The sequence below is a fragment of the Knufia obscura genome (genome assembly GCF_036327395.1).
Source record: "Knufia obscura strain CCFEE 5817 isolate CBS 148926 chromosome Unknown scaffold_1, whole genome shotgun sequence".
Taxonomy (NCBI): Eukaryota; Fungi; Ascomycota; class Eurotiomycetes; order Chaetothyriales; family Trichomeriaceae; genus Knufia; species Knufia obscura.
In genome coordinates this window covers 291,110-313,452 of record NW_027042687.1, presented here as the reverse complement: position 1 = coordinate 313,452, position 22,343 = coordinate 291,110, and the positions used below count along the sequence as shown (strand labels likewise).

The 22,343-nt window shown below is 49.4% G+C and overlaps 6 protein-coding genes across 6 annotated transcripts; 5 read left to right on the top strand and 1 right to left on the bottom strand.

Moving 5' to 3' along the window:
* Positions 1-3,249: 3,249 nt before the first annotated feature.
* On the top strand, positions 3,250-4,101 carry STE14 (farnesyl cysteine-carboxyl methyltransferase; the record flags this gene model as incomplete). Its single annotated transcript, XM_064868571.1, has 1 exon — positions 3,250-4,101. One exon carries the CDS (start codon positions 3,250-3,252, stop codon positions 4,099-4,101), a length of 852 nt encoding a protein of 283 aa, XP_064734068.1.
* A 1,031-nt stretch (positions 4,102-5,132) lies between these two features.
* PMZ80_000116 (uncharacterized protein) lies at positions 5,133-12,680 on the top strand (the record flags this gene model as incomplete). Its single annotated transcript, XM_064868570.1, has 1 exon — positions 5,133-12,680. The coding sequence occupies one exon, from the start codon at positions 5,133-5,135 to the stop codon at positions 12,678-12,680; it is 7,548 nt and encodes a 2,515-aa protein (XP_064734067.1).
* A 488-nt stretch (positions 12,681-13,168) lies between these two features.
* On the bottom strand, positions 13,169-14,152 carry PMZ80_000115 (uncharacterized protein; the record flags this gene model as incomplete). The annotated part of the gene is made up of 1 exon (XM_064868569.1): positions 13,169-14,152. One exon carries the CDS (start codon positions 14,150-14,152, stop codon positions 13,169-13,171), a length of 984 nt encoding a protein of 327 aa, XP_064734066.1.
* Positions 14,153-15,246: 1,094 nt separating this feature from the next.
* Positions 15,247-16,977, top strand: PMZ80_000114 (uncharacterized protein; the record flags this gene model as incomplete). The annotated part of the gene is made up of 1 exon (XM_064868568.1): positions 15,247-16,977. One exon carries the CDS (start codon positions 15,247-15,249, stop codon positions 16,975-16,977), a length of 1,731 nt encoding a protein of 576 aa, XP_064734065.1.
* A 775-nt stretch (positions 16,978-17,752) lies between these two features.
* Positions 17,753-20,017, top strand: PMZ80_000113 (uncharacterized protein; the record flags this gene model as incomplete). The annotated part of the gene is made up of 1 exon (XM_064868567.1): positions 17,753-20,017. The coding sequence occupies one exon, from the start codon at positions 17,753-17,755 to the stop codon at positions 20,015-20,017; it is 2,265 nt and encodes a 754-aa protein (XP_064734064.1).
* A 1,104-nt stretch (positions 20,018-21,121) lies between these two features.
* PMZ80_000112 (uncharacterized protein) lies at positions 21,122-22,225 on the top strand (the record flags this gene model as incomplete). Its single annotated transcript, XM_064868566.1, has 1 exon — positions 21,122-22,225. One exon carries the CDS (start codon positions 21,122-21,124, stop codon positions 22,223-22,225), a length of 1,104 nt encoding a protein of 367 aa, XP_064734063.1.
* Between the last annotated feature and the right edge of the window lie 118 nt (positions 22,226-22,343).

The window sequence follows — 22,343 nt, the reverse complement described above, 5'->3', positions numbered from 1 at the left end:
AAGAAGTGTGAACGGACGAAGCATTGAACGTACCTCCTCCTAGCCAGCAATCTTCTCCGATCACAATCGGCTTACCCAGCTCAGGCCCTGCCATGCCCATACGTACTGCAGGGTCGAGCGGGTGGGTGCCAGAATAGAAGCTGCAATTTGGGCCACAAAGCGTCCTGGCACCAATGTACACGGGACATGTGTCCACGAACATAGAGCCGCAGTTCACCATGGCGCCAGCTCCAAGCTTGATGTTGAATCCATAATCTGCACGAATAGGCGCGATGACCCAGGGCTCATCTGCGAACAACAAATTATCTTCTTCTGTAGTAGAAGCAGGGTCAGGCAATGGCTGAGGGTCATCTATGATCCTGGCGACGCGAGGGTAAGACAGTGTTTGTACCTTTCGGCAATACATTTGGCAGTAGAGGCGCTGACCTACGCTCTCCAAAGTTTCGTGATAGTTCGCCGTGATTGATCACGGTTATCGTTGAATGCATTGCAAGCTGCGATGCACCTATCGCGGGCGGCTACCAGCTCTGGCGCAAACCCGTGGTACAGTTCGCCTCGCTGAGCTTTCTGCCACTCAGGGTGATGGATAAGATCCATGTTGCTTCAGATGTACTGAAGTTCTTTCTGGGACTTGAAGAGAAGAGAAAGAATGACCTGATGTTTTTAACTCAGTAGAAGCCACGATGACCAAGCAAGTGCCTAGAATTAGGTGCTGTATGGAGCTGTACTAACGCTTTTAAGGCTTGTGGCCGCAGCCAGAATTATCCGGACTTTACAGTAAACTTCTATTATACCGAACTCGTACCACAACGATACACTCTTTACAACGTTCTTTCTTTATTTTTCATCCACACACCTATACAATTAACGAAATACTCGTTGCAACGAAGTTCGTTATATTAATAGTATCGCCGCTACTAATTTCCCTGTAAGTAGCCACTAATTTGCCCCTATATTAGTCGAGGAAAGCTAGGTAACCGAGTATAAGATAGCACAACTTTTAGGATAACTAGGTCAGTTAACCGCTATTCTACGTCGTAAATATATTACTAGCTAACTTATTATCTCTCTTGCGACCCGTTACGCCCCTACTAGCAATTAGAAAGCGACGTCCTATCTTAAACGAGTAGAAAGTAGCTCTATAAAAGCACTACTATAGCTAGATACCCCGGCCGATCTATCGCTCCCTCTAAGTATAGTTTTATACTAAATACTATTATCTCCTCTCTATTAGCTCTATTTTAAAGATTCTTTTTATCTATTATAAAGAGCTGGATCATTAATTATATAAGAATAAGATAGAATAGTCTAAACTCCGTAAAGGTAAATAGTACGAACTTAAGGTCGCCTTTAATAATTAGTCAATCTCTATTAATCTTACTAGCTACCTAGTTACTAAAGATATCCTTAAATCTATTATAGTAACTCTCTAGTATTAACTAAAGTGCTATAAGGGTTAAGAAATACCTACGCTTTCTAATAGCTAGCTAAAGAACTTTAAGGTATAATATAATATTAAGTATCGCTAATGTCGTGAGACGATGCGGGGTCTTGGCAACGCGGTTGGCCAACCTCAAGGTTGCCAACCGATCTTAAGCTCGCTCTCTCTTAGATAGTTCAACAATAACACAATCTTCACTCTCTTTATCCCTGGCATTAACTGGTCTGTTACAGCTAACGTCACGATAAAGTATCCTCCGTTAATCTTATCGTACTAGAAGAACTTAATACTTAAATATAGCTCGTTCTTAATAAATACCCTCTATATAATATCTATAACTACGATAAGACTACGCTCTTTTAGAAGATAATTAGCGATATATCTCTATCTTCTATAGATTTACCTAGTTTAAAGTAAGAAAAGTTACGTATTACTATACTATTCTATTATAACGCTAACGGTTCTAATAAGCTTCTACTCTAATTTATTAATAAGGCAAAGAAGCTAAAGTCTTTCGCTAGTATTAATCTATTTAATCTTAGTATTGCCTAGAAGTATAATAGTAAAGGCTAGATAACTAGTATTATCTTTAAAGAATAGCTACTTTAGTTTAACGCTTAAATACGTATATACGATTAATAGGTACTTCTATTATATAATAACTTCTCTAGTTATAAGAAAGTACTAGAATTACTTAAATAAGAAGATAAGGCCTTAATATATACTTAAATCCTCTACCTACCGCTAAATACTACTAGTATATACTAGCTACTTAATTAAGGTATTATCCGTACTACTAAAGTATACTATCGTTATAGTTAACTTACTTATTTTATTAATTAATACTCTACTAGTAAGAATCCTGTTAAGACCGTTATAGTGCTTTAGGTAATTCGCTAGCTTACTAACGCTTAGTTTATACTTTAGCCTATTATAATTAATAACTACTAAGTTAAATCTTAAGTCTTTACACTCTAAATAATATCTATACGCGGCGCCGATACTAAGAATAGATCTTAGCTTCTATAGGCTACTAAATACGATATTAATTTAATAACTACTAATATTTACCGCAGCCTTAGAGTTCTAGTTAAGAACGGGTATATTATAGCTACTTTGTTAGCTATATAGCTACTATTATATCCTAATAAAGTAGTAAAGAATCCTATAACTAAAGAAGACTTAATTTAAGCTATTATTAATATATATAACCCTATAGATAACTACCTACCCGAGAAGGAGGATATAGAACCTCCTCTACCTATCTCTATTACCTATACCCTTTAGGCCGTTAATATACTTATCCTATAGTGCGAATAGTCTACGACCGAGTAACTAAAGGCGATTTAACGCCTAAAGAACCTCTAGAAGTCAGTGCGACAAGCATAAGCTGCTATACCCACTAGACAGCTTAGATTAGACGTCTAGCTAGCCCACTAAAGTACTATTAATAGTATTAACGAAGGCCTATTAATAACGAAGACAAACCGTCAGAATCGTGCTTCGTTATTACGGAAGTTTACTGTATCTCGCCCAGTTTCTTGAGATAAAGTCCGGGTTATTTAGGCCGCAGCCACAAGGCTTAGGAGGCTTAGGAGGCTGCCGATGCCGCCCGGACGATTGGCGCGGCACGGATGACAAGCAGAAGCCCCTTGTCTCGTCCTGTCGTGTCTCTGCTTCATTCCTGCTTGTATTTTCCCTTCTATCATGCGATGCAGACTTCCACTCAATGATGCCTCTGACTAACCCATATTACACCAGCAATCGGCAGGTCGAACTATACATTGACAGCCCGATGATCGATGCAGATGGATGAAAGTTCGCATGCACCACAGCCAAATGGCAGAATCTTCGACGTGCAAACATCTCACCATCAACATGTCCAACCTCTATTTCCACAAGTGCGAATCTCTCCAGAGTACATGCCAAATGGTCGAAAGTCGCTCTCTAGCATAGCTGAGAATGCAGGTAGCCTAGGACTTGCCTTGGGTGTCTCGCTGTTGATCGCACTTCAACTCGCGTATGCCGAGCATTATCTATGGAGAATACCGTTCTTCATATCTGTTCTTGCAGTCTTCCACTTCTTGGAATTCGACATGACGGCACGATACAATCCTCCCGATGCAAAAGTCTCCTCTTTCTTATTGTTCAACAACGGCAGGGCTTATAACATCGCCCATACCACTGCTATGCTTGAAGTTCTGCTACGACATTGGCTGACGTCGAGCGGAATTTTGACATCTACGATATTACCCGAGACAGTGACGGCTACAGTGCAACGGCTTCCATTCTCAATATCCGTTGTGCTGGGAATCGTGCTTATTGGTCTTGGCCAAGCATTCCGAAGTTTGGCGATGAAGCAAGCGGGCACAAGCTTCAACCACATTGTTCAATCAAGCAAAAAGGAAGACCATGTGTTGGTAACATCAGGTGTATACCGAGTCTCACGCCATCCAGCGTATTTTGGGTTCTTCTGGTGGGCTCTGGGCACCCAGCTTGTTCTTGGGAACCCGATATGCTCTGTAGCCTACGCCGCGGTAATGTGGAAGTTCTTTTCGCACAGGATAACGCATGAGGAGAAACACCTAGTCAGCTTCTTTGAACAGGATTATCACCAATATCGCAAGACAACACCAGTAAGGATACCTTTCATTGCATGAGCTTTTGGTATCTAGCTGCGAATATAGCTACTTCTAGTTTCCGCAAAATTGGGAATTCGGAGCTTGCTGGTGCGGGAGTCCATCACTGTCGACGTGTGAACGCCCAGGTCTCTTGGTGGCCACAGACATCCTCCGCAGACTCAGCAAGTTTGTGAGCCTTGGAAGACCTCAATGTGACCGGAAGGAGAAGCGAGTTCAAAGCCCCTCAGCTGGCTTGCAGACAAAGAATCTAAGGTGGCTACCTGCGAGGGCCTAGCAGCACGCTCGTCGAGACAATGTATTCGGACAACCACTCGTGCCTTGCTCATGAGACCCCTGCTAGCGGTTCATGATCAGGCTTGACAGTCTACTGTTCGTAGCTTCTGCTCACCGTGTTTGATGACAGCTAGGCAGCCGTCTCCTTGTGCATTGTACGCTAGTCAGATTGGGTGACTTTGGGGCAGGTTTGCCGATGAATTATGCTCAAGGCCGAGCCTAATGAGGGGCTGCGGATGGAAATCGCGTCCGACGCGTCAAATAGACTCCACTTTAAACGTTCTTTCCTCCTTCTTTATTAGCCTCCACTGCAGCCTGATACTTCCTGCATCCAACACAGCATTCACAGCCAGTTTGTCACTTGCTCTCTTCAGAAACACTTGTCTACCGTCTTTGTTTGCCGGTGTTCAGGTGTAACACTTCGCATCCTGGGCGGCGCACAGCTATTGAAATTGCCAGTGACGTACCGTGACAAGTTCTCTAATTTTCAGCTCGAACTAGTCCACATACCTCGACCTTCCAGCCTTGCCATCTCTACCAGTCGGATTATACTGTCAAGGTCGCCCGACACCACCTCTTTCATTCTGAAAGCGCTCAAGGACGTCAAACATCCTCATCAGAACGAAGAGTGACATATCGCCACATCGTTCGATTCATGCCAAGACGCTAAGGCAAAGGGATACCAGGCTTTCACTACGGTTGTTTGATGATAGCGACACGGTTGTATTGACATGCCGCTTACATGATGCGCATCGTTGACAACAATCGATACCAACATGGCTACCTCCCCATCAGACCCGTTCTCTAGGAATCGAAGTGTATCAACTGGAGCCTCTGAGCTACCTCGACACGAGCATAAGCGACCTCGCTTAGATACTACACAAGAGACAAACTCAGAACTCACCACCAATAGTGAAGCGGTCATGGACGAAACTCCACGAAGTCGGACCGTCTCGCCAGATCCAGCTCCACAGTCTACTCGGCCGCGGACCCCTCCTGTGATACCGGTAGGCAACGAAAAGCGCCATGTTGTGGTCTCCCCCAAAAGTAAGATGACGATCAACACGAGACCACTATCCGCCCAGTCAACCTCCCACGATGTTGTTTCTGTTGGTAGTAAAGACGAGAGCGATGCAACGACCCAGGGCTCGAGCGACAACACCTCCAAATCCGACTCTCCTGTCATAGCCAATGCCCTGGGGGTCGAGTCAGCTACGACAGCCGGAGGCGATGCGTCAGAACCTATATCTATTCCTTCCACACCAGGAGAAGATATTCTGATCGAAATAAGCGCACCGCAAGATATTGGAGAGCCAGAGGAAAACATGAGTTGGTCTACAATGTCTGGCGCTCCCAACACAGTCCAGAATACCAACGATCTGCCTCCCATCTGGCAGAGTTTTCCATACCGCAGTGGTGGTCCTAAGGCAGATGTCATCAGACTTTTGGGCAATGTTGCAGAAGTTTTCGAAGGTCGAGCAGACGGGGACTTCACGGACGTGCTTGGGGGTATCAACTCATGGTTCATCGAAATTCAGCCGTTAATCAGTCGTTACGGTTTGCATCACTTCTGTGAAGACATCGACATCTATCAGCAGCTTCCATCGCTTATGGCTGGACTACTAAAGCGAAGATCCCCGATACCTCAGAGCGTTACGGAGCAAGATCTGGTTCGCTTCGCAAAGTCCTTTACATACATCGCCACGCACATACTGAGGCTTGATATCCAGAGAGTGAAGCGAGTGGACGATGCTACAACAATGCTCGTGCCTCCCTGGATGCTTTCATGCCAATACATCCGATATCTTCTTCACTTGCTTGTGCCTGTCCCTGGGTGCTATCTACACGCCACCTTGCGAGCTTCCAAGCATGTTCATGAGAAGGACTTCATGATGAAAGTGGCAACCGCACTATTACAGGATGACCCGGAAAAGCCCTTCCACGCTCTGCTGGACCTGTTCGATGGACTTGCTCAGAAGATACCGGCGAGCTCACAAAAACGAATCATGCTTGTGGAAGTTGTACATCATTTCGGAACACTGGCGCAGACAGTCGATATCCACAATATCACACTGGGTACAAAACAGCATGAATTACTCCAAACCACCACGCTTCAGTTCCTGTCCCACTCGAATGAGGTACTGCAACAAGGCATTATCAAGCAGCAGCCATGGCTTATCCTCGAGCATATGCAGAACCTCTTTGAGGCCTACAGTCTTTTGACACACTGTAGTGTGTCATTGTTCCCGGATTTCGCAAGAGATATCTTCCAGAAGGCTCGCGTGCAATGTCCAGAGACAGATCCTATTGATGTTTCCAATCTCGCAGGCCTGGCCTTCAAGCTTACGCTGCTGAAGCAATTCATTCAGCAAGGACGTATGGAGTTACGTGTGTATGGTATAGAGACCATGGCGCACAACCTCGTAAGTGTGTGGACTCAGAGCCAGAAACTACCACAACACCGCCAACAGCCCATACTGGACCTTGTCATCAGCTTTCTCCGCAATAACGAGATGATCAACTACATACTGGGTGTCGCCTCCCACCCTCAAATTGTCCAGAGAAGCCCGAACGTGATCGGATTCCTCTGCGTCTCTAACCACTGGGAGCCTTCCGACAGCGATATTGCATGGCGTGCTGTCTTGGACAGTCAAGATCCTCGATCCATTGCAGCCATTGTCGACAACTTGAAGGCTAACCTAGGTCATCTGAATCTAGAGGCGCTTTTGTACTTGCACCAGAAGTTGCATGAGACGCCGTTCGAGAAGTTCGATAGTCGTATGCTAGGCTTCGCTTTGTCAGTTCTCAACCATACGATGGCCAAGCATGACTGGGTTTCGAACGAACAGTTTCATGTCAATGCCACAATGACTGGGTTGTGCCTCCACTTATTGCGAGAAGCAAATGCTCCGGCCCGTTGCTGCTCAGAGATTGCAAATCAAGTACGCGAGTATGTCTGTAATTTCATGAACAGAGAACATATCATGGACTTGACGGAGAAGGAACGGGACGACATCCTGACGACCATTTGCAACGATATCGCATGCCACAACGACCATGCCACAGGCAGTGTGATCGGCATGACCGCGCTACTGCAGTTCCTGGACGTTTTGTCAGCCGCGAAAATTATTGCAGCTTACGACTATGCTAAGCTACTGTTCGACGATATGGTGGCGCTTTCGAGAGACGCAGAGGGACCGACGGCTCACTTGGACACGCTCGATACCGAATTCCAAGTGCGTCTGTCTTGCATGCTCCACATGATGCTTAAGACTCCAGATGTGTTCGACGAGGATCTGTGCGCGTTATTCTGGATAAACGTGCTGACTTCTGCTCTCCCTTCTGCAGTACGGTCTCGTGCGTGGGGTACACTTGCCCAGGCTTATCGCCATGTTACTACACTGCATCCATTTCTCGAGTTTGTCTCCTCACAATTCATGCATAATCTTCCGTCGTCGCAATTCGGCAAGGCAGTATTTGAATTTGCCAAAGAATCGGTCAACTTCGAGATCCGCCACAACACAAGGAGTGTGGTAGACGTGGACGAACGTCTTCACATACCCGCAATGGAGCGACTATGGCGAATAGTCCTCGAGACATCGGACATGGTTGTTCAGAATGAGGCCTCCGAGTTTATCATTCATGTCTACTTGGATGACGACGTCCTTGTCCACAGAAGTGCTACGAGCATCGAAAAGACACATGCAGCATTAGTCGATAGATGCATACAGATTGTTATCGATTCTGCGCAACACTTCACATCGACTGATCCAGCAACAACTATAGGCCAGTCGGATCAGACCAGCCAAGCAATATCAAATGAATCTAGCACCCAGCACGAAGCACATTTGCACAGATCTCTTATGTTATTGCGGAAGTTTCTAGATGGATTGAAGGTGCGCCCACGATACAAACCTACAGCTTCGGAAGCTTTAGGCCCTGTACTAGGGCGATTCCAGAAGCGAGGTACCGCTGTCGAGATTCCTATCCGTGTGATACAACACCCACAGATGCGTGATGAGCAGCTTACGTGGACTGTTGGAGACGAAAACACTGGGCACGAAGTGTGGCAATTTCTCTCCGATGTTACAGGTTGGAGCGAGCTCAACCTTATCAAAGGCGGCTTCCGAGTACAACTGCGAGATGATGAGACGCCCATCAAGGATGCCAAACTTGGATCCGGGCTGATGATGGTTTCTAAGGCGATTTCAGCCACGAGTACAAGCTCAAGGGCGATTCGGTCGTCTTCTCCGGTAGACTCGAAGATCATGCATCATTTTGGCGAGCTCTATGCCCTTTTAGATGCACGCGAAGCCGTTGCGAAAGCAGTCTTCGATTTCCTAACCATGTTCTCTTCGCAAGAGGGTGTCGTGGCCGACATCAAGTCTATGCGACTGGAGCCGCAGGATTTGCTACCCGTACAGAAGCCGTTCAAGCTGCTTTACTTTGCCACAGCACTGAGATCTTGCATTGAAGAAGAATCATTCAGCAACACACCGAATGTCGAGTTCCTGGTGTACGCTGTGCACACCATAGTCTCGACTCTTCAGAATATCCAGCGCGTTAACACCGAGCAGAGTTTGCGCACCACCATCTTGATAGGCATTATCGAAACTCTCCAGCTTGCACTACGAGCGAAGGTGCCCGAAGCCACTTCAAAGGCATATTTCACGGAGCCAAAGTCATTTACCGAAGATGTTCTGGCGTCCTGGAGATGCGTACAAGCAAGCGGACCGAGCGAAGACAACCGACACTCTCGACCCAGTCTGAATCGTGCGTTTCTGGATGTCATCTTCGAGGCTTCCCTCCATGATGATCGCTTGTGGCAATATCTAAATGCTAGCCAAGACTTCGACCAACTCTTCACTCCATCAATCCTGCTGGACCCCGAGCTGGACAGTCGTCAGAGTGTACAAGAGGTCATATCACGCCTTGCAGGTGTAGTACCTGGCAAAGGCGTTGTCAAACCAGATTCACGCGCCCCTCGCAGTCGATTTGTCGTCGGCAAAATCGAGAATTGCCTAGGGCACGTATGGACGCATCTCGCTCCATTACTGGCACAAGCCTGCGAGGAACCCAAGGCGTGTCGTGAAGTGCTAGATGCCGCAATGGCGGTGTTTGAGGTTGTTTCGAAGAAGCTGGATGATGCGACTCTGATCACCACTTTTGCTGATCTCAAAAGTCTTCTTCTCTCCCAGCATAACCCTGGTCGCAGAGTGTACTGCTCAGAGGAGTATCTGATACTTGGTCTGGCAAGACTGCTTCGTCAATGCATCTCGGCATTGATGGTGCTCAAGCGCCCTGCACCTGATACCAATGACCTTATTTTGAAGGTCTTCCAGCGATGCCTGTTTCCGCCGTTGTCAGATTCCACGGGTGCATCTCTAGAAGACCAGAGTGTTCCCATGGTAAAGATGGAAACTCGAACAGCCCTCTACGACTTGACTCTCAGCGCATGTCAGTCTGCGCAGGCGCTCTCTACTATCGTGGGAGAACTGGTTGATAGCACAATCGACAAAGATGCCTTCAGCCCAATCGCGGCGAACGAAAGAAAAGCGTTGAGATCCGAAGAGGGCTACTGTGGTTTACGTAACCTCTCGAACACCTGCTACCTGAATTCGCTGTTCTGTCATTTGTTCATGAACGTTAAGTTTCGGGAGCTGATCATCGGAATCAATGTTGTGGACCAGAACAAGCAGAAATTGGTTGCTGAGTTGGCCAACGTATTTGCGAATATGCAGAGCTCATTTGAGAAATACGTGAGCCCCGAGGATGCCGTCGAATCAATAACGCAATACACTGGAGAGCAGATTGACGTTACGGTGCAAATGGACGTGGACGAATTCTTCAACTTACTATTCGATCGCCTTGAGGCCCAGATCATTGATCCTGGCGCTCGAGAGGCGTTCAAAGCAATGTATGGTGGCCAACTTGTGCAGCAGATCAAGTCGAAGGAGTGTGAACATGTCTCCGAGAGACTCGAACCTTTCAGTGCCATACAGATCGAGATCAAAGGCAAGTCTGGTCTTGAAGAAGGTCTCAAGGCGTACGTTGAGGGAGAGATCCTACAAGGTGACAACAAGTACTCGTGTACAGGCTGTGCCCGGCACGTCGACGCCGTGAAGCGGGCTTGCATCAAAGAGATGCCTGATAACCTCATCTTCAACCTGAAGCGCTTTGACTACGATATCATGACAGGTATGCGAGCTAAGGTCAACGACGAATTTCAGTTCCCAGAAACCATTGACATGATGCCCTACACGGTGGACGCACTGAGCAAACCTGATGAAAATTTCCCACCTGACGTGTTCGAGCTTGTCGGGGTAATCATACACTCCGGCACTGCCGAAACTGGCCATTACTATTCCTTTGTACGACAGAGACCATCTTCGAAGAACAGCAAGGATTCTTGGGTACAGTTCAATGATCAGGACGTCACGAAGTTTGATTCGAGACAAATGAGAGATCAGGCATTTGGAGGTTGCGATCAACGCTTCGGCACAATCACCAAATTCTACAATGGATACATGCTCTTCTACCAGCGCTCTTCGAGCATCGAAGGCTATGCTCAGGACTATCCAGTGTTCGACAGCAGCAAGCCATATGCAGTCGCTTTGCCCGATGAGTTGGACTGTGCGATCGCACAAGAGAACGAGATATGTTTGCGAAGATATGTCACACAAGATCCATCTCATGCCAGATTCCTCCTGAAGATTGCGGAACGTATGCGAGCTGAGGGTGAAGCGTGCTCTGCAACCCATGAGCTCGAGGACAAGCTTTTGGGCACAATCTTGGAATATCTACAACAAGTCTCTTCAAGATGGAAGGAGCTTCCAGACTTTGAGGAGAGCACGAAACTACTGTGTAGCTATGCTCAAAGCTGTGGGAACTGCGCACTCAAAATTTTGGAGTGGTTCGAGGTGGAGACTAATGCCATGACCAGCATCCTTCGTGCATGGTATCCTTCAGCCAGGAAGCAGTTTGGCATCCTCTTTGCCACATGCCATAGTGTTCTTTGGCCTCTGCGGTACCCTGAGAAAAAAGATGATCTGTTGCTTCTCGGTCGCGCGAGAGTCGAAGAGGCTACCAACAATAGTCTCGCGCAGATCGCGAAACAATGGACTCAACTGCAAAGATCAAATCGGGGCTGGGATCAACTATTCGGGGTGCTAAGTGCCATCGCAGAGCTCGGCCAAAAGGAATCGACTACGATGGTCGAGCTTGGCTTTCTCGAGAAGACAGCAGAGATCGTATGGGTACACACCGGCCCGTCTACCGCCAAGGCGATTCCGCGATCAGTTCGACAGAATTATAACATGTATCTGGCTGCACGTGAGAAGAACAGAATTTTCAATCATGGTGCGGCAATGAAACTGTTCGCGGAGTTGCTTCCTTCGGTTAGACTGGCTAAGCGCCCGATGACTGAGAGGTCCCGCCTTGAAGCCACGGACGAAGAAAAGATTCTGCTTCAGATGGAGGAAGATGGGCCGCTAGAATGGCTGAGAAGACTTGTCTTTGGAGGCAGCAATTTTGATGCCGCGGACGCGGTGATCAAAGAGCTGTGCGATTACCCTGCGCTACTGGGCAGGACCTCTGAGACACTCATCGACGGACTGGAACGCACGCGGCAGTACGCGAATGCTGCGAACTTTGTGAAACCTTGTTTTGTGTTTGTGCAATTCTGCTCGATGCAGAAGCGGGCTTTGGGCGTGATTTCTAAGAGTCTTGCGGCAATATCGGATACAGATGGCTACTTCAGTGAGACGTATCTCGATTATGTCAAAGGCTTGATCGGCTTGCAAGAAACGGTGTCGGGTCTGACGAGTGACCAGGTTCGACAGGTGCTTTACATACAGCTTGGAAATTGGGCACCAATGCTACTTATGGCACCCAACAGCATGCACAGAGATGTACGGAACGAGGCGTTGATGACCGTCAATGAGCTCTTGTTCGACCGGATCGAGCATTTATCCATCGAGGAGGTCCTTCGAATCGATACAGCTATGGCGGCGATTCGCTTCCTCGCTAACGGCTCCTGCAGTCATGTGCAGAGGTACTTTGTTGAAGCGCCACGCCAAGGGCAGCCAAGGATGAGCCTTGCCTCGGGTCAATCGAGCCAGATGACCACGGTCTTGGAGGCGTGCAGACCATACCTCGATACTGGAAATGCGGACGACGATTTACTCCAGCAGGAAGTGCAGGCTGTGATGGATCATCTGCAATTACTCGAAAACCAGGTCGAGCCTGATGAGTTTACTTGGGATGGACAAAGTGGTAGTGATGCATTGAGTGAGGTGGAATTGTCTGATACGATGTCGCCTTAGTCGGACAGCACGATCGGATCTAGGCGGACACAGCGAAGGATGGGCAGTGGGCGGCGCTAGAAGCTCAGGGTGAGCTGAACGGTTATTGGGATGATGATTGGAGTTATGGCTTTGATCAGTGAGCTTACCATCAGGGATGGAGTACGAGCTTACGGGTTATGACAAGAAGTATGGACAAATTGCATACAGAAAGGGTATCATGACATTAGAGCCAGGCATTGATGGTCCACGAATTCATGACATACGAGTAGGAGAAGCGATCAGTTCGCAATTGGGACCTGCCTAATGATACCCAGATAGACCGAATAGCTATGCAAATAGATGTAGCCTCGATGAATTTGTGCATGTCAAAAAGATACTCAATCGTCAAGTAGACTCCGTCCCGACTATTAGATTGGCCGTTTGCTGTCCGCCTGACCTGCCTACATTTTCAAGAGTACCGAGGCGTACTTGCCAATGTAATGCTACGAACAAGCCGACAAATACCCTCACTGCTTCGCAGCATCTCCCGTCTGCTCCATCACCTCTCCCACATCCCCAATAACAGGCCTCAACATCTCAGGCAAAATCTTCGCCGCATCCTCACAAAAGAACCAGTCCTTTTTCCCATCCAAATTGTCACCACTACTTGGATCAGGATTCACCACCGCGACCCGCGCCCCCTTGTGTCTCGCGAACTGGGTGTAGCCCGCGGCGGGGTAGACAGCCGAGCTCGTCCCGATGACGAGCATGAGGTCTATGGGCTCCTTGCTGCTGAAGAAGGCGTCGACGTCGGACATGACGGAGGTGGGGAGGGCTTCGCCGAACCAGACGACGCCGGGGCGGAGGAGGGATTTTTTGCATTGGGGGCAGTGGGGGAGGGATGATTGGGTGATTGTGGGGAGGGTGTGGTTGGCGTTGGAGATGTCGAGACCTTTGATTAGGGGGTTGGTTGGTGTGTTTGTGTTTGTGTTTGGCGTCGCCGTGGGGTCTTGACCGCTTTGTGGGATTGCGAGGGCTGGTGTGATCGGGTCGGTGAAGTTGTTGGGTTCTGTGTAGCCGCAGGTTTTGTCTGTGCATTTTAGATCGAAGAGGTTTCCGTGGAGGAGTTTGAGTTGGGATGGTGGGTGGTTTGCGCGGGGTGATAGGCCGTCTACGTTTTGAGAGAGGGTGAGGAAGTGTGGGTTGTTCTTGGCTAGTTGGGCCAGGGCGTAGTGGGCCGGATTGGGCTTTGCGTTTAGTGCCATGTGGCGCCTGTAGCTGTAGAACTGCCAGACGAAGGCTGGGTCTGCGGCGAAGGCTTGTGGCGTGGCGAGGGAGGTGGCGTCGTGGGTGCGCCAGAGGCCGCCGGCGCCGCGGAAGGTCGGGAGGCCTGAGCTGGCGGAGAGGCCGGCGCCGAGAAGGGCGACGGTGCGGCGGGATTTGAGGAGGTGGGAGTGGAAGTCTTGGAGCATGGCGGACTTGGCGGCGGGGTCTGTTGCTGTGGAGGCCATCCTGGTGAAGGTGTGGTTTCTAAGGTGAGAGAGACGGATGTGGGCTTGTCGTGCCAGCGAGACGTGTTTCATGGATCTTGTAGAAACCTACTAGGTTTTTGTGATGGACAGAGATAGGTAATCTGGACGAACTTGCCTGCCACCAGCGGTACCGAGCGGCGAGTTGCCCTGCTCTTGCTGTGCAGCTACTTTCAAGCTCACGCGACCTTCTATTGCCGTAACAGCTTTGACCAGCTCATGAGATTACCTTCAGGCTTGATTCTTGAAGGGATCTCCAAAACGCGTTCCGCTTTTCTTGCCAGACGTGCCAGAATAGTCGGGGCCCTTGTTGGTTTCCAAGCCTGGAATTTATTCGACTTATATTCCCGATTTGACCTTCAGGATTCAAGTCACTCAAGGTCTCCTCACATCTATTGTTCGAACCTGCGCGTTCGACAGCGTATGGACTAGCCGTGCTATGTTATATCATCTAATTCGAGGGTGTACACTTTCGCGATACCGGACAGACTTTCTGGGGAGCAACGCCAGTGTGGTCGCCTATGGCGCCTGAAGAGCATAACAGCAGGGCATATTCGTCGGCTTAGGAAGGCTAGAATCGGCGCATTCTAGGTTCAATGTTAGCGGAGTCTCGTGGCGCTAGGCGTTCGTTCTAGTGGTCTTCTAGGGCATCGGAGGCACGGAAGGCGCATCCGTTTGAGGTCATCAAGTAAGATCTTCTTGTCACCATGTGCTTTGTCCCACCCTCGTACGTGAGACTTGCTGCTGGTCAGCAACAGCGTATGTACAACAACAGCGATCGAGATTCCATGATCCTTGCGAAAAAGCCAGACGAATTCCCCGGTTTCTCCGGACAAACAGAATCTAAACACACATGCGACGAATAGTGCTTTCGTCTAATCCAACAGAATCTATATCAACGACTCACCGCTGAAGGTTTCAGACCGCATTGCATATCACTTGACCCAACCAGAATTCGCCACGAGAGGCCGTTCCTGGTCTGAGTACCCTTGACACCAGATTATAAGTTCTGGCTTACTTCGTGCCCTGACGAGTTCCTCTCAACCTTCACACATGGAAGTCACCAGATTATGACAATGCATTCTTTATTACCGGGCAGCGACTATCGGCCCTCGAAACGCAAGGTCAACGTACTGGCTTTTGTGACAGCGAAGATAGGACCCGAAGTCCTCCCACATCTACTTCATCGACCAGACGTGAACGTGAAGGTGGTCTCGGATTCATCGAAAGCGGAGTTTCAAGAGTATCTGGGAGATGGCACAAATATCGCAGGTCTCCATTGGATTGACAATGCGCCAGTCGACTCGTACAAGAAGCAGACCCAGATGCAGGGTCACAAGTTGGCACGATGGGCAGACGTGATGTTGCTCGTCGCTGATGCAGGCATGGTATCTTTGATGCTGGCCGGACTTACCACTGATGTGATTTTGCATGCACTCAGGTGTTGGGATGCATCGAAGAGGATACTGCTTCTACCAGAAATGAGCATCGAGCAATACACCCATCCGATCTGGAAGCGGCATATATCCAAGTTGCACAGAAAGTGGGACTGGATTCATGTACTTGAGTCCGCAGTCTGGACGAGCATCGGTTCGGACGACTTTACGGATGCGCTAAGTTTTGAAAAGCAGGAGGAGATTGAGTGGACTTGGGCAGGGCCGTCCGAGATGCTTGAATGTTTGCACAGCGAGACTCAAATGGTGCTTCGGAAGGCTCGCGCTGTGTCTTTGGCCGCACTACAGCCCAAGGCCTCACCCTCAAGCAAGCCTACATTGCCACCCGAAATCTGGACGCATGTCTTTGACTGCTTGGGAGATTGGGAAGTGGCCACTGCTCTCAATATCTATACTCATCTACCCACCCCGAGCCACTGGATGGATCTTGTGCCCCTTCCCAGTTCGAAGACAAGAAGCCTTGAGTGGATAATATTAACCCAGCCTATAGCCCAGGTCAAAGCTTTCCTTGAAAAGCAAACCAAGGACCAATCACCTCCGACATTGTCATCTATCTCGCTGGACATCATCTTCCGTTTCGCCCGGACTGATGTACTTACCTACCTAGCTTCGCACCAGAAGGATATCTTTTGGACGTCGTTTCCCTCGGATATGTTACCGCACAAAGCCTCCATTGTCTACAATTCACCTGCCATTCTTCAGTGGTGGAAGGATTGTCCGGCGGTCATACAAAAGGTTTACAATGCACAGGCTATGGATGGTGCGTCTCGTCTCGGCTTTATTGAGGTACTGCAATGGTGGCTCGAGTCAGGACTACCGCTACACTACACCGACCGAGCACTAGAAAATGCAAGCTCAAGGGGCTTAGTTGAGGTACTTGAGTGGTGGCGCACCAACAGTCAGAAGCTTGCAGGCACAGATAGAGAATTGCCTTTGAAGGTAGGCAAATCAATCTGGCTGGCTGCGCAGTGTGGCCGCCCGCAGTCTATCGCATGGTGGGAGCGAAGCGGGATCCCGTACTCTCACGAAGAGCGTGTCGCGACGGTAGCTTCACAAGGCGGACACGTCGACGTCCTTGACCTGTGGTACAGTCTCAAGGGCTCAAAAATGATATTCGATAATCAGGTCCTGGTTGGCCCTACGAAACACGGGTATGCCAAAGTGCTCGAGTGGTGGAAAGACGCTAGTCGAAAATGGGGCTTGCACGTCGAGTACAAGACCTGCGACATCGAGGAAGCCATGGAAGATGCTGTGGGTGGTGGTGGAGAAGGCGAGGTTCGTGAATGGTGGGCAAGAAATGGGCTCAACCTTGGCGTTGGTACTGGGGAGTGGATGAAGGTCAAGACTCTGTAAGTCTTGTCGGCTTGCGCCTGGATTCACGTTGTCTCTCGCGAACTTTGTGGTTTGCCTACATTAGCATGGTGTTCCGGAAAGAGCTTTCAGCTAGGCAGCAACTGCTCAACGATTTAGGCGTAGTTCTTGCGTAACTAAGCAATAGATCTGCGGAATCAAGTCCTTCATTGTGATTGGTTTCCTTGTACGATCAGCCGATGCCCAAACGGGCATAGCGGGTCGCGGTTACCCTTGCTTGACGACTCAGACTCGCTCCTGTCCTTCTTGCCCTTTTCCTTCTGCCAGTCATTCTTTCAGCGGTACGGTCACACCCTCGTAGCAGCAGCCCTACGGAGAATCCGCTAAGTTTCGAGTTTTCCCTGCAAAGACCATCTTTCAGCTGAGTGACTACTCTGCCCTCATTGGTATCTTGACATGTCAGGCAACCAAGATGTGCATTCAACAGTACCACAAGATGCCTGCAGCCGTGACGTGGTCCAAAGACTGCGAGGCGATGTGCTCGCTAGCCATGAATGTTGTGACCCTGAGAGAGCCTAGCCAGCAGGATGAATGAGGTGACTCCGCTATCTGATCTGGGTAGGCAGCCTTGTCTATGCAGGAGTCTGCTCGCTTCACAAAGTTATCGAGCAGATTCTGGAAATCATACCAACGGTCATCACAGACAGAATATTCCATCGATAGCAGCATCAGCTCGTCCAATGCATGAGCCTTAATGATGGCTGAATTCCACGCGTCGCTTTCTTGTTCTGGACAGATAGCAAATGGTCTTCGGAGGATGAAGGCCCGAGAACAGTTGAACCCAGATTCAGGTGGCCAGACTTTCCATATGGACCAATATCGCAACGCGATACCGGAGTTGAATCAGAATCAACAACAGGGTGACCTCCCCGAACAGAACATTCATTTCGACGGCTTCTCCAGCAACCTATCCACGTCGTGTATACAGCCCGCGGGAAACTTTTACAATGGGACTCCTTTGGATGTTGATCTGGCAAAAGCACGAGGCGCTGTTGAGGATCCGCCATATGACGATGTGCAGAGTGACGACTTCATCAAAGTGCAGGCATCGCAAGGTGTATTTCAGGCCTTTGCTTGGCCGGCGCTCATCATCTGTGTTCCCGTGGTCTTGCTCTGCGCCGCACTCTTATTCGTTGTCTTCAACTACCTGATCAAGCCGGTGGAAAGCATCTTCAATCACCAGGATGCCATAAAGCAATTTGAGGATCTAGGATATCTCTTGGTGGACTTTCCGGCCACGAAGCTGGTTTTTCTGGCGAGTTTCCTGTCGACTATGGCGCCGCTACTAGCTGGCTGCATTATGAGTTTGACAGCAGTTCTTGTGTATAGAGATCTTAGAGATTCCTCTGATCCATCTCGATTCCCGCAGCTGCCGACACCATACCAGTTAAGCCTCCTCATCGGTGTGCTGGCCGCATCATACGAGCAGTTGTTCAGCAGTTTCGCTTATCTCATGTCACCAAAGCGGACGGCTAAGGCATCCCCCTTCTTACTCTATGCTTTGAGTATCTTCCTGGTCAGCCTCTTGCTTTCGTTGGCCGTCACAATTACCGACGCCTATCTTCATATTGCTACGCAGACAGTGAGCATCAGGGTGTATGCTGAAGCGTCGACCCCTGCAGCAGAACTTGGCACGGGAATCAACTCCTACTGTCTCGGTGTCGACAGACTCATAAACAACAATGGCTATCCGTGCACCGAAGCAAGCACTACAGACTTAGGTCAGGACTCGGACTGGCGGATTGGCCAGCCCGAAATTCAACGTCTGGCTCACAATACTTCATTAAATTCCACAATTCATCTGGCTGACACGGATCAAGTGGCAAGCAACAGAATTGCTTTTCTCATGCCCGAACAATCGCTGGTGCCTCTACAGACCAACTTCGAAGCACAGACCATTGGGGTGGATTCGAAGTGTTCGCTGATACCTCCTGCTTCGTGCAATACCACTCAGTGGGGCGATAACGGGGAGTACACAAGTTTCAACTGCTCGTCGCAATTCTGGGCTACCCTAGGCTTGCCTCCGGCAAAGACTACTCTGGGCGACAATGGGAAAGCACTTTCCCCATACCTGTCATTCCTTGCCATCAACCAGAACTCGAACCTCATATACAATTATTTCGCGGACGAAGAATTGGAGATTGTGTACAACATCGCAGACTTGAATGCTTCGGCCTACCAAACGGACGACTTCGAGCCCTGGCCAGACAATCAGCTCAGGAACCCTGTACATGTGGCTTTTGCTTGGAGAACAGGCAAGAAGTCCTTTGCCGGGTCTAGTAAGAATGGTATGGTGCTGTCAGATCAAGTGCAGAGCTACGAGAATGCAGGTTACGTCGATTACTTCTTGAATTGCCAAGTCAGCACTTATGATGTTGATCTTACATGGGTAAATGGCAGTCTCAACACAATATCTGCTACACGGCACAGCAATGGCACCACACTCAATATGTGGACGGGCATGGCTGATTATGTACCAAGCATCAGTGCGACAGATGCAAATTGGCAGAACTACAACACGCAAAGCGTGATAGCGGGCAACACCACGGCCTCCTACGAGAAGCGCTTCGGTGAACTGCTATCGAAGGATGGTCTATCGGCGATTGGTGCATACAGCTCTCGTCGACGTGTGCTTCTGCAACAGGACCAGACAACAAAGTTTGTGGCGCAAGTGCCCAAGTCAGCGCTCATAGCGCTTTTGGTGTGTAGCTTGCTCTATCCTATGCTTGGCATCACGTTACTCGGGAAGGCATTGCTTGCGCGTAAGAGGACTGGTCCTACAACACCGCTGTTCACCTACTGGGGCTTGACTTCAGCTGCGTTCCTCGAGAGTCACAATGAACAAAGTCTGAACGACACGGGACTCAGTCCGACGAAGCCACGCGATCAAGAGGAGGCTCTAAGATTGTTCATTCGCAACCATCGTGGACAAGGTGATCGGTTCGCACTATGGCGGCGATCACGCGCAGGACATATTGCGGAGATGCAGCGTTCACAGACAAACCTCGCTACTTGGCTGTGAGGTGAGTCACCGGTCAGGTAGAGTTGTGCTTGAACCAATAAAGAGGGATCGACGAGTGGTGCGAGCAGGGTGTAAGGGTGGCTGATTCGGTCAACCTGGGACGTGATTGCGCAAGTCCTGGACACCACATAGTGAGTTCCGGAAGTCATCCCGTTCAAAAAGACTCTGAGGCTTCAGTGGCTAAAATGAGGTTTTCTGCAATGGACTGCCTTTCAGAATGTCTACGCGTACGATAAGCCGAGCATGCATAATTTTACCTTTTCCACAGTTATGCTTGTACGCAAAAGTCCCAGGGAGGATATCGTTGGCTCATTTCTCATCGACACAGCCTTTCAATCGCGAATCTAAGCACAGAGCCATCACTATCGCTAATGATAGCACGAAAGTTGAATGCCAAGCACTTGTACGTCAAGATCTCATTGGTCAGGACAACCATGTTTCCTAATGGGGCCAAGATGAATTCAGGCATCCATCTGTTCGTCGATCTTTCCGATCCATGCAGCAGCAGAAATGGGCTGAAACTTCGGCATGCGAAGCAACAGGCGTACTTCTGATGGCCTAGCTGGTGTAGCTGTATGCACAAATGCAGAGTATGCTACACTAGCCCCCGCAGGCTTCTCAGCGCCACATTGCACATACTGAACCAATGACATAGACAACCTTCACCAGCTGTATGTTGCTGGCATTCTTTGACTATCTGACTGGCTATAGCATATGCCTGGAGAGTTAGTGCAAGCCACAATGACTGTGCACAGTTTGGAACATGAGCAGTATGCGCATCGTTGGGGACAAGACCGTCCGCGAGCAGGGTTCGGCATCGTACAGTGTGAAGTCGATCTGGGCTGAATTCGGATTCGAGCTGAGCTGAAAATGGCAACAGCTGCCTTGAGCAGGCATGATTGCCAAGACCTATGCACTTCAGTATCGATATCACGTCTTCTGTCCGCCGCCATTGATGTATAAAGCAGTGCTCAGGCAGGCTATGATGTCGGCCTCACGATACCGCACATTACGAAGCCCTCAGATCTAAGCTACACTTCTCTAGCTCAGAACATCAGACATCACCACGACACCGAACCATCAGCACAATCAACAACCACCAACATGATCTTCCTCTCCTTCTCGACTGCATTGACATGCCTCATATCCCTCTCTATCCCATTATGTACCGCAGCAACAACAACAACAGCCGCCCCAAACATCCTTCACATAACAGCCGAAACAGCAAGCAACAAAGACCATATCAACCCACACACATCCTCAGCCTACGCCTCCATCTTCAGTAGCTGGCGGTCCAGCACCAAGGTTAAGGCCGATGACGGGACATCGCAAACAGACAGCGTCAATCCGAGCCTGAGAACAGCATGCAGCGGCTGCTGGAATGGTTGCGAGATGGGCTGTATGTTGCCTCAGCCTGTGCCACCTACGACTCCAGTTGAGACAGCGACTAGATCCTTGTCGGATGGGGAGAGTATGTCGTCGTCGGCGACGACAAAGAGCACAACAAGCACGAGTCTAGAACTGCCGAATCGTGTCGTGACGGCGACACATGCACCGTTGCGCACGACGATTGTGAGGGATGTGAGTGGATCTGCAAATTCGAAGGCAGGGGCCACGCCAGATGCGAGCGAGACCAACACCGACACCGTTCAGAAAGCTTTGAAGCCAGACACAGCCACGGAACCCGAGGCGGCGGAAGACGTGGATCCGAAACTAAAAGAAGTCACAAACACGTTCTATTCCCTCCCCCTCTCCGGCTTTCACGGCGCTGCGCTCCCGCTCATCACGACGAACGGCGACGATGAACCGATTAGTCTAATCGCATACGCCAACGCAAGCCTCTTCGGAAATTTCATATCGAGTGGTCTTGTGGATGAACTTGGGTTGAGCCGGTCGATCGTGCGTGGTGAGACGGAGGCACTGTCGGAATACATCCCTGAGCGGGATCTGAGCACTCTGTTTGGATATCGGACACGTAAGTTGGGAATTATCAGTCTTGATGTTCTTGCGGGACGGGATGATCGGTTGGTTGGGGGTATAAGGTTTGGGGTGTTTGAGGCGCCGCTGAGTCCGAAGGATGAGGCCGATGTTGAAGGGGGAGTAGAGGGGTGGTGGAAGGCGGATGTAGTCGTTGGGATGAGGTTTTTGAATCGGGTTCAGGGGATTAGATTGACGGAGGAGTTTAGTGGGTTGGGGGGTGGGGGTTAGGGAGGGGTTGGGGGTTGTTGTGCAGAGGGTTTTTGAGGTTGATGGAATGGAGGATGAGGCGAAGGGGAGGGGGAGGATAGACATGATGAGCTTTGAGGTGTCGCGTTCAATGGTAGTG